The sequence below is a fragment of the Tetrao urogallus genome (genome assembly GCF_951394365.1).
Source record: "Tetrao urogallus genome assembly, chromosome: 15".
Lineage (NCBI taxonomy): Eukaryota > Metazoa > Chordata > Aves > Galliformes > Phasianidae > Tetrao > Tetrao urogallus.
Genome location: NC_136828.1, coordinates 10936927 through 10952691, shown reverse-complemented (window position 1 = coordinate 10952691; position 15765 = coordinate 10936927). Strand labels below are relative to the sequence as shown.

Sequence of the window (15765 nt, the reverse complement as noted above, 5' to 3'; positions counted from 1 at the left end):
TTATCTCCTGGGGTGGCACCGGCGGATGGGGTCATCCAGATCCCCTGTGAGCCATGAGACGGAGCGATGCTCCCACTTGAAATGTGCCCTGGTGGGGCTCCAGGATGCATGCTGCCTTCAGCCTGGGTATGCTGGGGATCCTGACCTGCCCCCCCCAGCACTCTGACTTCTGCATGGCTTCAGGGCCACAGCATCACCGCTCTGCCTGATGCGTTTTGGCATTTAGGCTTGCATTTGCAGGCTCTGTTTTTGCAGCCCGCCTGCCATCCTGGCAGCAGGGAAAGGCTGCAAAACCTCCGTGCCCCTGCAAAGAGATCAGACAAATCACTTGAATTGATTTATTTTTTTCTCCTCCCTTGCCTGCCTCGTCCTGCCGCCTCCTCGGAGCTTCGTCTCTGCAGGGCGGTCGGTGGGCAGCGGGCACGGGGCAGGCTGGCATCTAGCGACTGGCACCGGTAATGCAGAGCGGGGCCCGGGGGATGGAGGGCATTTCGGGTGGTGCCGCAGGATGCCCGGTGGTGAAGCTTGGTTTAGGACGCGTTTGGTGTGGTCTCCACCCCTGGGGTCTGAACCAACACTCACAAGGACCGTCGCTCGTCTGTGACCCACAGCCTGGGGTCTCCCCTATTCCTCCCCAGACCGTCCACGATGGGATCAGTGGGAACGGAGCACCTCAAGGAGCTGAGCCCCATGGGGACACCCGAAGGCAACGTGGTGATGAGCTTCAGCTTCGACAGCTACCAGCTGGAGGAGGACGAGCTGCAGCGGGGCAGCCAGGCCAAGGGCGTGCTCACCTTCATGGAGCCGGGTGAGGGATGGGGATGGGATGGGATGGGAGGGAGCTGCCTCTCCCCGTGCTTTTCCCACCCATTTAAGAGATCCTGGGATGGTTTTGTAGCCACAAATGGGTTGAAGTGCTGTGACGTCAACTAATGTCTCTTTGGGGCTTGCTGTTGTAGTCACCACAGCATCCTGTAGTACTGGGCTCTGTGGTTGGTACTCACCAGGTCTCTCCCCACACCGGCAGTTTTGGGGCTGCTATAAAAACCCATCAGCACTCAGAGCCCTCAGCTCTGGTGTTTTTTTTCTGCCTCCCTCTTAAACACTTTCATTTCTGGGGGACTTTTCTCCAGGCTGAGGGTGTTTGTTCCCGAGAGCTGCAGGGCTGCTTGCAGGACACGTTGAGCCCTGATGTCCCCACTGACGTGAAAGCTGCGTTCATTGCCCCACAGCTTCATCCGATGCAGTCCAGTGGGGCAGTGCCACTCAAGTTCTCTCTCTTTCTTTCCCTTTTGGGTCAGTTTCTGAAGACCCCGAGCCACAGGACCGATACCACGGGATCTACTTTGCCATGCTGCTGGCTGGCGTTGGATTTCTCCTTCCATACAACAGCTTCATCACGGATGTGGACTACCTGCACCACAAATACCCAGGTAGGGCTCCGGCAGCTGCAGCCCTTCCTGCTCCCCAAACCCGGGCAGAGCCCCCACCTCCTTCCTCTCTGCAGGGACCTCCATAGTCTTTGACATGAGCCTCACCTACATCCTGGTGGCCTTGGTGGCCGTCATCCTCAACAACGCGCTGGTGGAGCTGCTGAGCCTGCACACCCGCATCTCCGTGGGTGAGCTGGGCTCTCCGTGTCCCTGGGCAGCACTGCCTCCCCGCTGCCCCCTACACACCTCCATCTCCCCCCCTCCCTCCCAGGCTACCTCTTTGCCCTGGGCCCCCTGCTCTTCGTCAGTATCTGTGATGTCTGGCTGGAGCTCTTCACCCGACGGCAAGCCTACGCCATCAACCTGGTGGCTGTTGGGGTGGTGGCCTTTGGCTGCACAGGTATGCTGTGGTCTCCTGGGACGACCTACCAGCCAGCCCTCACGTCCCGTTCCCCCTCCCCAGTCCTGGTGTTTCAGCTGCTGCCATAATCCTCCTCCTTCTCCCCTCTGCCCCTCTCTCCTGAAGTGCAGCAATCCAGCTTCTATGGCTACACAGGGCTGCTGCCCAAGCGCTACACGCAGGGGGTGATGACAGGAGAGAGTGAGTATTGCCATCCCCCGTGTGCAGCAACCCACTGCCCCCAGCACCCAACCACAGAGCCTCTGCATGGCTGACGTTGGATGAGACCTTTGTGTCCATCTGGTCCCGCCTCCCTGGTCACCTGGAGAAGGTTGCCCAGGTCCCCGTCCTGGTGGCTCTGGGGTTGCCAGCAACTTGGGAACATCCCAGGCTGATCCTGAGCAAAGCAGGATGGTCAATGGTGTCTAATCATGTGCATGGAACCGTTGAGGTTGGAGGAGACACCAACACATCCTGTGCCCACTAACCGTGTCCCTCATGCCGTGGCTCTTGAACACCTCCAGGGCTGCTCCTCTACACATGGAGCACCCTACCCAAAGCAGGGGGAGCCATAGGGCTCCGTGGGCCCTGGCACCAACACACTCCTGTGCCTCCAGGCACCGCCGGGGTCATCATCTCACTCAGCCGCATCTTCACCAAGCTGCTGCTGTCGGATGAGAAGGAGAACACCGTCATCTTCTTCTTCATCTCCATCGGCATGGAGCTGACGTGCTTCATCCTTCACCTCCTGGTGAAGCGCACTCGCTTTGTCCGCTATTACACCTCCTGTCCCCGCAAGGGCCGCCCTGAGCCCCGCAGGGCCAGCGACCACGGGACGGGCTACCGCGTCCACCACGACGTCACGGCCGAGGACATCAGATTTGTAAGCAGGGGGGGACTCCTTCTGATCCCTCATATCCCTCCCTCCCTGGGACTCAGCACTCCTGTCCCCCATCCCCGTGCAGGAGGACCGGCCGCAGGGACAGCTGGCATCTCCCCGTGGCAGCCCAGGCCCTGAAGCTGAGCTGGCCGGCAGCGGTACCTACATGCGCTTTGATGTGCCCACACCCAAAATCAAGAGGAGCTGGCCCAGCTTCAGAGGTGGGTGCTGGGCTCGGGGGTGAACGGCGCTGATGGCTGTCATGGGGTGTTTCCTGGGGCGGGAGGAGCGACCTGTGGGCTTTGTGCACAAAAAAGTAGGGAGGAAATACGTGTTGAAAAATACGGGGACGCTTCTTTGGGAGCCCTTCCCGCTTTCAGCGTTGTTCAGCCGCAGCTGAGCACTGCGGGCTGTGCAGTGGCAGGGTTTCAGCCTCACTGCCCATCTCCACCAGCCATGCTGCTCCACCGCTACGTCGTGTCGCGGCTCATCTGGGCCTACATGCTGTCCATCGCCATGACCTACTTCATCACGCTGTGCCTCTTCCCCGGGCTGGAGTCGGAGATCCACAACTGCACGCTGGGGGAATGGCTGCCCATCCTCATCATGGCCATCTTCAACCTCTCCGACTTCGTTGGCAAGGTAGGAGGCATCGCCCCCTCCATCCCCACTGCCTGTGCGTGTCCTCAGGAGGAGGAGGGTGTGAGTGAGCCGTGGGCCATCCACGCTTTGTGGTTTCCAACCAGCACGAGGTTGTTCACCACCACGGCCGACGTTGGGTTCCCACATGCAGGCCTTCCCCCATCCTGTCTCCTCCCCGCTGCCCCATTTTGGGTGCCGCATCGCCCTCTTCTCCCATCAGCACGGTCTCTGCCCCTCCTGCAGATCCTGGCTGCCCTGCCTTACGACTGGAGAGGAACGCACCTCCTCGTCTACTCCTGCCTCCGCGTCGTCTTCATCCCCCTCTTCATCATGTGCGTCTACCCCAACGGTCAGCCCGCCTTCGGCCACCCCGCCTGGCCCTGCGTCTTCTCCCTCCTCATGGGCATCACCAACGGCTACTTTGGCAGCGTCCCCATGATCCTGGCTGCTGGCAAAGTGAGCCCCGAGCAACGGGAGCTGGCAGGTAGGGCTGCACCATCCATGGGCTGCCATGCGGGGCAGCCACGCAGGGTGACACCCTCTGTCCCTCTCTGCAGGGAACACCATGACCGTGTCCTACATGACGGGCTTGACGCTGGGCTCAGCCGTGGCTTATTTTGCCTACAGCCTCACCAGTACATCCCACAGTAGCTGTTTCTACACTGAAACCTCCAACGGCTCCTTCCTGGGGGGGTACTGAGCCCCGGGACCGGGCAATGGGGCCAGGACGGCACCAGGCCCTGCTGCTGTCCCCAGAGGCCCTCGCTGCCCACCCTGCTGGGCTCTGGGCGCTGTGCGGAGCCAATTCTTGGGCTGATGGCCCCCAATGTCGTTGGTCCCAATGTTCCTGGGGTCTCCCCCTGGGCAGTGGTGGTGGGAGGGATCTTCTCCTGTTTGAGCCCTTGCCAAGGAGGGAAATATGGCAGAATCCCAAAGGGAACGGGGATGGCACTGGGGAAGAGAGCAGTTGAGGGCTGTTGAGGAAGAGGAGGAGGGGAGGAAGGTGGCTCTGGGCTGGGCTCTTAGTGATGGTGCTGCAGCTTTCCCCTGAGGACAGCTTGAAATCATGACCCCAACCTTCCCCTGTACTCCAATTGCTGTGTAAGAGCCCCAAACCACTTCTGCTGCCTGGAAAGGGGGGGAAACAAAGAAAAAAAAAAAGAAAGTTTTTTTGCCCTCACCTCTTGTCCTCTGATCTGTGCTGTGCTGTGGGTCTGCCTGCAGGCTGCGGGGGGCTGGGGGGGAATGCAATGACCTGGGTGCTGCCCAGGGCCACTGCTGGGCTACAACTTCTATCCTGTAAATCAAACTGAACACAGATTGGGTGTCTCACTTGGCAATGATCCCTTCTGTGATCCACACTGCTGGGCCGGGAACCCCGGCAGGTGCATGGGGGAAAGGCTTGGGGCCACAGACGCAGCAGTCCTCCCACCTCCCAAAACTGAGAGCCATGGGCTGCATGCAGGGCACTTTCAGCCCCACTGCCAGCCAGGCACAGCTGGGGTTCCCCCTCCTTTTCTTGCCAGACTCCTGGCTTTGCATTTCCTGATCAATAAAAGCTTTTTGGTTTTGCCTTTATACTTCTTGTGTGCTCCAAGGCTCAGCCCTTCTGCTGGTTGTGCTGCTGGGAGAGGGGCTGGGGGCCAGCACTGGAGCTGCGTGCCAGCTGCCCTGTGCTCCTTAGGGCCAGGTGGAGGGAGGGCAGGTCCTTAGCAGCTGGAGAGGGGCTGCAGCACAGCACAAGGGAGATCTGGCGGCCTGCAGAGCCCTGCTGAGGGCAGCAACAGGACTGCAGCTGACTGGAGCAGGAATCGCCTTGGGGGCGATGCTGGGGGGCTGCCTGCACCCAGTGTGGGTGCAGCTCCCAAGGGCTGCAGGCCGTGAACCTCAAAACGCCCCCAGCGCGGCACCGGGCAAGAGAACAAGAAAAGCCAGCAGTTCATCAGTGCCCCATCCGTCCTTCAGGGCTCGGGGGACCGCAGGGGGGGCTCGCCTCCTTCTGCCCCCTCTGCTGCACACAGCCTCATCATCCACCTGAGATTCCATCCCACATCTCAGGGCCCCCATCCACAGTGGGTCGGGCACCCAGGGACCCCCAGAGTGCCACGAGGTGCCCAGGTCGGGCAGGAGAGAAACCCTCAGTCAGGAAAGGCGACACAAAGAACCAATGCTTCGCTGGGTTGCTTTTGTTGGTTTTTTTTTTTTTTTTTTTTTTTTTTTTTTTTTTGTCGTCGGTTTTTTTTTTTTTTTTCCTCAATTCGTTTTTTTATGAAAACAGCTCACACGGAGTTCTGCGACCAACAGAATGCCAAAAAGAAACCGCTTTGAACAGAACAGAAAACAAAAACAAAAGACAAAAAAAACCTGGCTCTCCTTTCCTCTCGATTGTCTGAAATATCCTCGTGTTCCATAGAAGGCAGTGGGTTTTAAGTGCTTTCTATTTAACATTAGCATAAAATCTCTCTCTCTCGCGCGCTCTCTCGCTCTGTTAAAATATGCTCACACCATTTGCTTCTACAGGTACAGTACAGCGGGGGGGGGGGGGGTGCCTGTTCCCAGATCATTTACAATCACAATCCAACAGGAAATAAAAAATAATATTCTGAACGTCAGACTGTGTTCATTTTCTGCCGTGGGTTTTGCTGGGGTTTGGTGGTGGTTGGTTGGATTATTTTGGTTGTTTTTTTTTTCTTTTTTTTTTTTTCCTTTTTTTTTTCCTTTTTTTTTTTTTTTTCCTTCTCCTCACAGTTTTAAAAAGCTTATATTTATATATATATATTTATATTTATATTTATAATTAAAAAGTTGAATCCATTTAAAGATTTATAATACAGGAGGGGCTAAAGGAGTCTTTTGGTACATTAAAACTGTACAGGTTCGAACCGTCACCATGCGCGGCGCCCGGGGCAGAGGGGGGACGGCGCAGCACCGTTGTGGTTCCAGCTGAAGGCGAGGGGTGACTGCAGGCCCAGCCAGGCCCCCCGGCACGCAGCAGCACCGGGCTGATGGTTGGCAACGTGTCCAAGCTCTCCTCACCACAGCCTGGGCTGCCGCTCCCGGCCGAGCTGAGCCCCGCTCCGCGTCGCGGCCACGCAGTGCGAGTCGACAGTTGCAAAGATCAGTGCGTCTCCTGGGAGTTGCTGTGTAAGTGCAAGGATGTTGCGTGGTTCTGTTCTCCTCCCACATCCCCCCCTGGCTGGGCTGGCCAGCTGAGCGCTCCCCTGGCCAAGCCCAAGGTGACGGCTGGGCTTCGGCTGTGGAAACGCAGCAGCAGGGCACGGCTGGGCTCCACGCGCCGTCCCTGTTCCTTCAAATGAGGCGGAGGGCTGCCGGGCAGCTGACTGCTCCACGCGGGCGAGAGAGGTAAAGCCGAGTGAGCTGTGCTGAAATCCATTCCACCACGGGAGGCAGCCCTCACTGCAGCCTCCTCTGCTCCGAGCAGCGCAGCAGCGTCTCCCAGTCGTTTCCTTCCCTGCTTCTCTGCACACTCGCACGGTTGTTCGGCAAGCCTCACCCTCTTCTCCCCCTGCTCCTCCTCCTCCATCTCCTTTGTGAGACAGGAGAGTGGGAAGGTGGGCTCAGCCCATGTGGGGCAATGGGAAGGCAGCAGCCCAGGTGTGACAGGGGCTCACCTGGCACCTCCAGCCTGGAGGACCTCTCCTGCCGTCTCCATGCTGGGGCCAGCACTGCCCTTCCGTGCTCCACTGCCAGGCAGGGGAAGGGGAACCGCAAAAAGGCGCCGGGAGGATGGAGGCGAGGCGCCGAGAGAGACTCATCTCCTTTCTCTTTCACCCTGTCCTTCCTAAAGGGTCATGCGAAACAAGCAGGAAAGGGGATATAAGGACGGAGAGGAGCGTACGCAGAAGGTCAGCAGGTGTCCTTCCACATACAGGCGGCTTCTGATGGGGGCAAATGACACAGAAGGGATCCCTCCTGCTGGGGATCCCGCTGGTGAAATGATCGTGAGAGCCATGTGCTTTCCAGGACCAAAAGGAGGAAGGGAGAAGTTGGTCACCGTAACTAAATCCACTTCCCAAAGATTCTTGAGGCTCATACACCTCCGCCACCACCCTCGGCACCTTCCGTGATTGCTGTAACCGCTTTCCCAGCCCCTTTCTTCAGCCCTCTCCTTCCTCCCCATGTCTCTCGCACTCTCCTGTCTGTAGTGTGACACGGAAGTCATGAGCTTTGAAAGAAACAATCATGTCGTCTGAACAGGCACGTCCTCAAGTTTGTCCTGTCCCTTCCCAGGGCTGGCTCGTGCTCCCTGGGCGGTCAGCAGATGACAGGGACCCCGTCGGTGTTGAAGATCATGCCCGTGGTGGGCTCGTAGGTCCCTGCAAGGTAGTAGAGGTCCTCACTGTCTTGGTATTTCTTAGTCTTTAGCATCTGCTCATACTGATCCAGACCAACAACGAGACACTTGTGTGAGATGGTCTGGACATCGTTCTCATCCACGTGAGAGGACTGATAGAGAGCTCGCTGCGTTACAGGAAGGGAAGAAGGCAGACAGAAAGGAGTAATTAGAACTCTCAGCAATTAAAGCGTCATCTGCAATACACAAGAAGAACATCCACCAGACTGTCCAGGGCTTGAGCTCGTACAGAACTCCCCAGCCATCCCCACTGCAAGCCCAGGCAGGGACACTTGGAACACCGGGGGCAGCGTGGACGTGATCAGTCCTTTCCACCAAACCTGAGCCCTTGTGCACAGCCAGCTCCCACAGCTGCAGTGTGTGCTGACGGGGAAATGCAGAGGCCTAGAGTTTGTCACCTCCATTTCAAGGATGCAAATGCAAAGACAGGTGCTGGCTGGGGACCCGCCGCTCCTCCCAACACCCGGCACCAGCAGCGATTCCCATCCTCCCAAATACACCCGTCCAAAGTCCTGGGAACTGCAGCCTCAACAACTGAGGCAAAAAGTAAAAGCCAGAGAAGCTCAGAGGCTTTTCCCCAGCAGCATCAGTTAAGCAGTCGCAGCACCAACCTCCATGAAGTCCTTCCTCTGGTTGGATGCCTGCAGAGCTGTGGACAGACTCCTGCCTGATTTCTGATCCCAGCGCTGTGCCCAGGAGAAAAAGAGAAGACAGAAATAAAAAGAAAGCAAATTAATTGGATTTTCCATGTTATCATCCCCCGCCCACCACACGTGCCTTTATTACCCCAGCCCCACCCCAAGGCAATACAAACTCACAGCCTACTGTAAACCACACTGTGCAAAGATGCAGACCTCAGCATTCCTGAGCAGCAGGCTAGCAGTTTTACACTGCACAAAGTCTTGGTCTGACTCTTAATAAACTCTTGTTGGACTGACATACACAGCTATTTCCTAGCAGATACTCTTCCCTGGATCAAGAGGTATCAGGCTTGCCCACAGCCACAGCACGAGACGATGGTTTCACCCCGTAACAGTACCAGCAATGGCCTGGGCCATAATTCTCCCTGTCCTCAGGAGAGGAACACAGCCATGCAGCTTTGCAGCCCTGTCAGCAAAGGCGATCAGCCCACCTTGCCTTCGTTGAGCTTCTTCCCAGGGTTGGTTTCCTCTGGGTGATAAAACCACTTGACTCGGACCACCATGTTGTTCCCCCACGACTCCCACATGCTCTGGATGCGGCCAATGTAGGGCAGGTTGGGGCGGCCAGCTGACAGGAAGACCGCGCAGTCTCCAATGCGAATGATCTCCTTGCCCCGGACGATGGCCTTGTAGAACAGCTTCCTGGCCTTCCCCTTCATTCCTCGTCTCTGTCAAGAGAGGATCACACAGGTGAGCAGCTCAGGTTTCCCTCATCCCACATCCTGCCCTGTTCTGTTAGCAAAGCCAGACCCAGCCTGGTAATGACACAGCCACCGCCCGGCCAGGACACGACACAGCCTGAGCACTGCTGATGGAGACTCAAAGATGTGGTGACGGTCAGACATTTCCACGAGAAAAAAGACAGAGAGGCAGGCTGTGTGGGACTGCTCCCCACAACGCAGCCAAGGCCGACCCCAACCTCCTCACGGCCTCAGCAGAGGACATTACACCAGCAGAGCATCGCCAAGCCCAGATGGAAAGGCTCCCTTTCCCAGGCAAATGGGAAAGGCTGTGCTTACCTGCGTGGGCTTCCCGAACCACTTCCACAGCTGCCGTGCGGGCAGGAAGGCGGCGATCTTGGGTCTGTTCTCCACCGACGGCAGCCGCTGCCGCTTGGCCAGCTCCTTGGTGGTGGGCAGGTGGATGCCCTCACGTTTTTTGGGCCTGCTCTTGTTGCCGCTCTGCTGTGGCGCCGGCTGCTGCGCCGGCTGCTGCGCCGGCTGCTTCTGGTTCTGCGGGTGGGAGGACGCCCGGGATTTCCCTGTCTGTTTGGTTTGCTTGGGAGGGAGGGTTTGCTGCACTGAGGAACTTGGCTGGGCCTCAGCTACTTCGTCGTCAGAGCTACAGGAGGAGTCTTCATCTGTAGTGGAGGAGGAAGAGGAGCTGGAACTTGATGAGGAGGAAGTCGATGAGGCAGAGGAAGAGGAGGAAGAGGAGGAGGAAGAGGAGCTGCTGCTAGAAGAGGAAGAGGAGGAGGAGTTGGAGGAAGAGAGAGGAGTGGATGCTCTTGAGCTGGTCGAGCTGCTGTCCTGAGCCTCCCCTCGGTTCTTCTCAGTCTCCTCTTCTCCCTCTGACTCTGAGCTGCTGTCACTGCTGTTGCTCTCAGACTCCTCTACAGCTGCTGGCGCTGATGCCTTGTCTTCCTGGTCCTTTGAGGCACTGAGGCTTTCTGCCGAGCCATCAAACTTTCCCCCAAAGCTGGCAGGGTCCCCCTCAGCTGCTTTGGCTCGGGAGGATTTCTGCTTGCCCTCTGCACCCACTGCAGGTGAATAGCCCAGCCCCAGGAGGCTTTTGCCATCTCTGCGACCAGCCAAACTCGAGTCCTCCAGCATCCTCATCGCCTCCTTCATCTTCTTTGTCTTCGGAGACATCACACCCTCGTGATCCAGCTTGATCAGGATTTCACTGTCATGCTTCCTCTGAGCCTTAACCATGGTACCAAATTCCTGTGCCTCTTCTGTGGGCCTCCCCTTCTTGGCCTTGGCTTTTGACGCTGAAGCATCACTGGAGCCGAAGGCCGTCAGCGTCCCTGGGAGGTCGCTGTAGGGCTCTGTGGTGAGGATGCTGCCAAACACAGCAGGCTGGTAAGTGGGTTGTGGGGGGCTATGCAGCTTAGTGGAGATCTTCATTTTACTGGCTTTTGACCGTTTTTCCTCTGTGGGGGCAGGAGACCCTCCAGCAGGCAGCGGCTGGGATTTTCGTGACCCCTTCACACTTGATTTGCCCAGGCAGGCTGGCTTCTCAGGGACTGAAGAAGCACCAGGTGAAGGCTCCACCTGATCCTTCTCTTCAGGCAGGGAAGCCTCTTCTGCAAAGGGGAAGAAAAACATAGGCATGGTATTATCCGCTGAGACTGGCACTATTAGCTCAGACACAGACAGCAATCCCAATTAGTCTCTGGATTGTTCCTGAGTGCTTCAGGCTCCCTGCAGAGGCACACAGGTCCTCACTGTGCAAGGACTCTCTCAACTCCAGGCCTAGCAGTGGTGACAACCTACCAGCTTTTGCCTTGATGCTTGGCTTCCTCCCTCGCCCTTTGCCCTTTGATGCAGGCTCCTCTGACCCCAGTGTAGCCCCTTCTTTTCCTTCTCCAGCATCTTTGCTGGATTTACGGCTGCGGCGCTTGGTGCTGGGCACCAAAAGGGCTGGGGAAGGCTCAGCACCTGGAAAAGATCAAAGAGATGTTGAAAAGCAGTGAAAAATCATACACGATCGAGACAAGACATGGGGAAACCTGTCCCTCCCAATTCTGCACTAGAGATTGGGCCTTTTTACCCAGTGGATCATGTCCCAGCCCGGTATGCACACCTGTAATTGATGGTGCAACCTTTGTGATTGAAAGTCTGTGAATCAGCCCTAAAATCTGAGGAAGGTGGCTCTAAACTGCCTACATTTTCCTAGTGGGAATTGTCAAGAAAGAAACGGAGAAGGAAGACTCACACTGGATCTTGTAGTCAGGTGGGAGAAGCCGGATGTGAGACAGTGGGATGCGTCCTGTGTCCCCATCGTCGAACTCTACTGTGATGAGATCGCCATCTTCCTCCAGATCCAGGGCTCCTGTGGGTTGGCGGAGTAGAAGAAGGTGTCACAGACAAACTTAAGAGCACAAAACACTTGCTGGGAAAGCGGGGACTGCCTTCCTCTAACTCCAAAACTCCATTTCCCACCTTTCCTATACGGTTGTCCAGGGAGAGCACAGAAGATTTAGACCACAATAAAAGATCCCTCCTAAGACTAAACCAGCCCACCTAGTGCAGAATCGCTCTGTCAAAAGCACAGAAAAAAAACTGCTGCAGTGTGACATCCCACATCACCTCCCTGTTTCCTTCTCTCCCTGAAATATCTTCTGTTTTCACTGCAGTATCTTTTATGACCTGCATTTTGCAACTACTCTCAGCAAACAGCAGAGTTCTGGTAACAACATCAACATTCTGTATATCTGATAAGTAATCCTTCTTTTATACACACAAAGCATGACTAAGAGCCTGAAAGCAAGACCAGTCATGGCACAATTGTCCAGGCTTCTCCACTGGCCTGTCAGGCCAGACGGGGGAGACATCAGGAAGGAATGTGTCAGAGACAAGGTGGTGGAAAACCTCCAGTAACAGTAACAGTAATTGGTGCCTGGGCTGGAGATAATGCTGACTTTCTGAAAGGCGGTAAGTTTCCCCAGTATTTTGAGCTCCTAAATCACTCAGATCCCTTCCCACCAAAGCATGGCTCCTGGATCATAAGATGCTGCTAAATCAGCATCTCAATCAAGTTGGGCATGACCAGAAGGAATGAGCCAACCGCTGACACTCACAGCAGACCTCAGGACCATCCCAGACAAGCCTGACATCCCTCAGGACATGCAGGACAGAGACATCCCTGGCTCGCAGCACCTGGGCAGCCTTACCTCGGACAACTGTCCCTGGGTAGAGGCAGCGGTACTGCTGGCTCCAGTAGGCAGCAATCCTTGTGCCCTCGGGCAGGAATCGCACTGAAGGTGGCTTCACGTCAATGATCTGCTCAGAGCAAAAGGCAAGCCATTACTGACACTCTTGGCACCAGCACAGACCAGCCCATCACATTCAGCGTGCAGCAAACCAGATCTGAAGAAGACAAGAGAGGGAGACGGCCTCCTGCCCGCACACAGGGCAGCGTGAGGGACTATTTCTGGTAGTGGGGACCTCCACACCAGTGGGAGCTCTGCCCAGACTGTGTGGGCAGAAACAGGGCATCCCTGCAGCCCAAGACAGTTAGCCACTTCCACCCCAGATCATCCAGGCACCAAGAACAGGCATCCAGTGGCCTCACGTACCGCTTCCTGCAAGAGCTGCTCCAGGCAGTAGATGTGGGGTCTGTTTCCCCTCTCGCCTTCCACCACCACACGGTATCTGGAACGTAGAGACCCGATCAGACACAGCACATGGAAGAGATCACCCGGATCAGAAAACACCTCCCTCCGAGCCCTGCCACCCGTCAGTCGAGAAGACTTAATGAAAAGTAATTAGATTTTCCTGAGCACGGATAAAACAGAGTGAACTCTCCATCCCTCCCTAGCAGACTCTCTCAGCTGCTCTCCAGACATCTCTGCAAAGCACCGAAATCCATCCCTGCATCAGTTACCCCCCCCTTTCATCAGCAGAGCCTGGGCAGGCACAGCAGCCCCACAACTCACATGTCAGGTGAATGCACCGTCTTGACATGTCCGGCATAGAGCAGCTTGTCATCCATGGGGATGAGGACACGCAGGCCATCCTTCAGCTCATCCTTGTCAATTATGCAGGAGCGGGGAGCTGGGAGGTGTTGAAGCAAGGCAGGGATTAGAGAATGCCACAGAGCAAAAAGCAACCGCAAATGGAGAGAGAAATGTCATTCCACCAGCATGATCCCCCCTAAGAAAGGACCAGCAAGCCCTCTGCAGAAAGGTACCCTTCTTGGTAACAACAATACGTCAGCAAATGAAAATAGGGCAGCTCAGAGGCTGGGCTTCATCTAGGTGTCAAACAGAGTTGGCAGCTCTGAAGAGGCTTGTACCTGGCAAGCCAACTTGACTGTAAATGTGGTTTCTCCACCTCAAGGAAGGAGTCATGGCATTGGAAAAGGAATGTGTGAAAGCAACACAGCCCTCCCCCCAGCAGCCCTGGGAAACTCATTCAGCTCTGCTACTTGCACAATTAGCCCTGCCAGCCCTCACCTGGTGTGGGTGGCCGCTCAACAAGCATGCTCAGTGGGATGTTCTCATCCTCCGAGAAGCTGCTATCTTGGTTGGGTTCAAAATCCTCCTCCGCTGCCATGCTCTCCATGAGCTTGCTGACAGCTCCTCCTTTCCCTCGGTTCTGCAGAAGAGCAAGCACCACGTCAGCTGGATGCCAACAGGCAACAATCCGATCCCATCTCACCTTCCTCCAGCAACAAACAACCTGAGGATATTGGGACAAACTCGTCTCCATCCTCAGTGATGTTAGAACACACAGAGAGCCAAGTAGGTATACCCAAAATTGTTTTTTGACTAAAAAAAACGTATCTTTGCTTTACTGGGTTTCCTGCCAAGCATCACTGACAGCTGAGCAAAAGCCATTTCACATCTCCTAGCCACATCTCACTCCTGCAGGCTGGGAGAGATGCCAAAGAGCAGACAGCTGTAGCACTGCTCTGTGCTCACCACCCCTCTGCAAAGAGCCTGTTTTCACTAAACACGCAGCAGCCGCCATTCCCACTTCTTCTCAAAGCCTCACGATTCATTTCTTGGTGTTGCACACAGACCATAAGCATTAAACTCAGAAATGATGTGAGAAAACGCAGTACTGTGCGTTATGACAGCCCACAGTGAGCGGAAACCAACGGTGGCCTGGCTCACCCAGTGCTGAGCACAACTCCATCACCATCTCTCCAGTCTTTGCTTTTTCCCAAAGCTCTCCCTCCGCCCCATCTCTATGCCTTAGGCAAAGTTCTGCCTGCTCATTAATTTGGGGCACGGATTCAACTGAACACTAGATGGTAGCAGCAGGCCCTGTTCTACCTGCTAGCCTTCCTGGGAATTTAGGCTTCTCCAATTTTGCCAGTAACGCATCAACAGAGGTGGCATTCAGTGTTCTCCCTCCCTCATACTGCAGCAGTCCAAGGAAAGAGCACAGCTCTGCCGACCATCTTCCACCTCATGCAGTCTAGAACCAGTCACTCACCTCTTTTTTAACCTCCTTGGCTTTCACCTTGGCTTTGCTCTTCTTGGTGGAACCCAGGGCATTGGCCAGGCTGACCCGAACATCAGATGGGGAGCTCGGGATGCCAGGAGGAGACATGGATGAGGAAGAGGAGCAGCAGGGAGCTTCTTTACCCTTTTTCCGCTGCCAAAAGTAAAAGTAAACACCACCATCATTGAAGATCCAGGCCTACACAGAGGAAGCGCAGAGCAAAGCAGGCCATGCACAGTCAGCCAGCAATTCACTGACATCCTCTGCCTCCCAGCTCTGCATTCAAGCTTCACAAATTTCAGTGAGAGTTTCTCATTACCCCAGAGAGCAATTCCTGCCCATCAGTCCTTCCCTCAAGGAGCTCAGAGAAGATCCCGGCTGGCTTCATGCCACAACCAACTTGTCTAACTCTTCCCACTATCACTGATCCATCATTAAATGAACTGGAGCCAAAAGCAATTGAGCTTTCAGCCAAAAGGAAGAGTCGGGAGAAGACCACTGCCACTACCAGCCAAGGATGGTCCTCCAAAGGCACCGCAAAGACGTCAGAGGGGACATGAGCAGCCAAACAGAATGTGGACTCGTCCAGCGGAGCCATCTGCCTAGTGGAGCTCATCACCTTCCCTTCATCCTGAGCTCCCAAGCATCCCACATCAACGCTGCCAACACGTTCCTCACCTTGCTCAGCTCCTTCCTGTCCTTCCCCTTGCCGCCCTCCTTCTTGGGACTCATGGGAGCCCCCTTTCCACAGCGCCCAGACTTGGAGACAGGAGTGGAGCTGGCAGGTGCCGTGGGGGTCAGCATGGCTGACGATGAGGTGGCATCGTGGAGGAAGATCCGTTCGCTCCGGCGCCGGTTCCACAGGTCATCATCGCTGGCCTCCAGCCCAAACTCAAAGCTCAAGTCCTTGGGGGACTTGAACTTCTTTAGCTTGCGGCCTTTCTCAGACCCAAGCTTGGCTTTGTCAGCACTTCCAGATCCGGGCTCGAGGCCGCTTGGGGTCTGGCTTGATGGAATGCTGCTTGTTTCCAGAGACCCCTTCTTCCCCCGCAGCAATCCCGAGGGTGACTTCTTCCTGATCTTGATCTCACTCTCTGAGTCAGTGTATTCAAACTCCGTCCCTAGATGCAAAAGATTCAATCATCAGTCAATGCT

The 15765-nt window shown here is 55.9% G+C and overlaps 2 protein-coding genes across 2 annotated transcripts in view; one reads left to right on the top strand and one right to left on the bottom strand.

Moving 5' to 3' along the window:
* Positions 1-648: 648 nt before the first annotated feature.
* On the top strand, positions 649-4055 carry SLC29A4 (solute carrier family 29 member 4; the record flags this gene model as incomplete). Its single annotated transcript, XM_079542730.1, has 10 exons — positions 649-808; positions 1302-1433; positions 1508-1621; positions 1705-1833; positions 1960-2034; positions 2451-2716; positions 2799-2934; positions 3168-3355; positions 3599-3839; positions 3913-4055. 10 exons carry the CDS (start codon positions 649-651, stop codon positions 4053-4055), a joined length of 1584 nt encoding a protein of 527 aa, XP_079398856.1.
* A 3575-nt stretch (positions 4056-7630) lies between these two features.
* TNRC18 (trinucleotide repeat containing 18) overlaps positions 7631-15765 on the bottom strand; it is a gene marked incomplete at both ends in the record, with an annotated part of 42966 nt that continues 34831 nt past the window's right edge. Inside the window, 12 exons of the mRNA XM_079543151.1 lie at positions 7631-7837; positions 8342-8416; positions 8863-9099; positions 9451-10739; positions 10930-11094; positions 11372-11488; positions 12330-12438; positions 12735-12810; positions 13095-13212; positions 13614-13755; positions 14602-14763; positions 15289-15731. Of these exons, the coding sequence (XP_079399277.1) occupies positions 7631-7837; positions 8342-8416; positions 8863-9099; positions 9451-10739; positions 10930-11094; positions 11372-11488; positions 12330-12438; positions 12735-12810; positions 13095-13212; positions 13614-13755; positions 14602-14763; positions 15289-15731 (3140 nt within the window). The remainder of the gene's footprint in view (positions 7838-8341; positions 8417-8862; positions 9100-9450; positions 10740-10929; positions 11095-11371; positions 11489-12329; positions 12439-12734; positions 12811-13094; positions 13213-13613; positions 13756-14601; positions 14764-15288; positions 15732-15765) is intronic.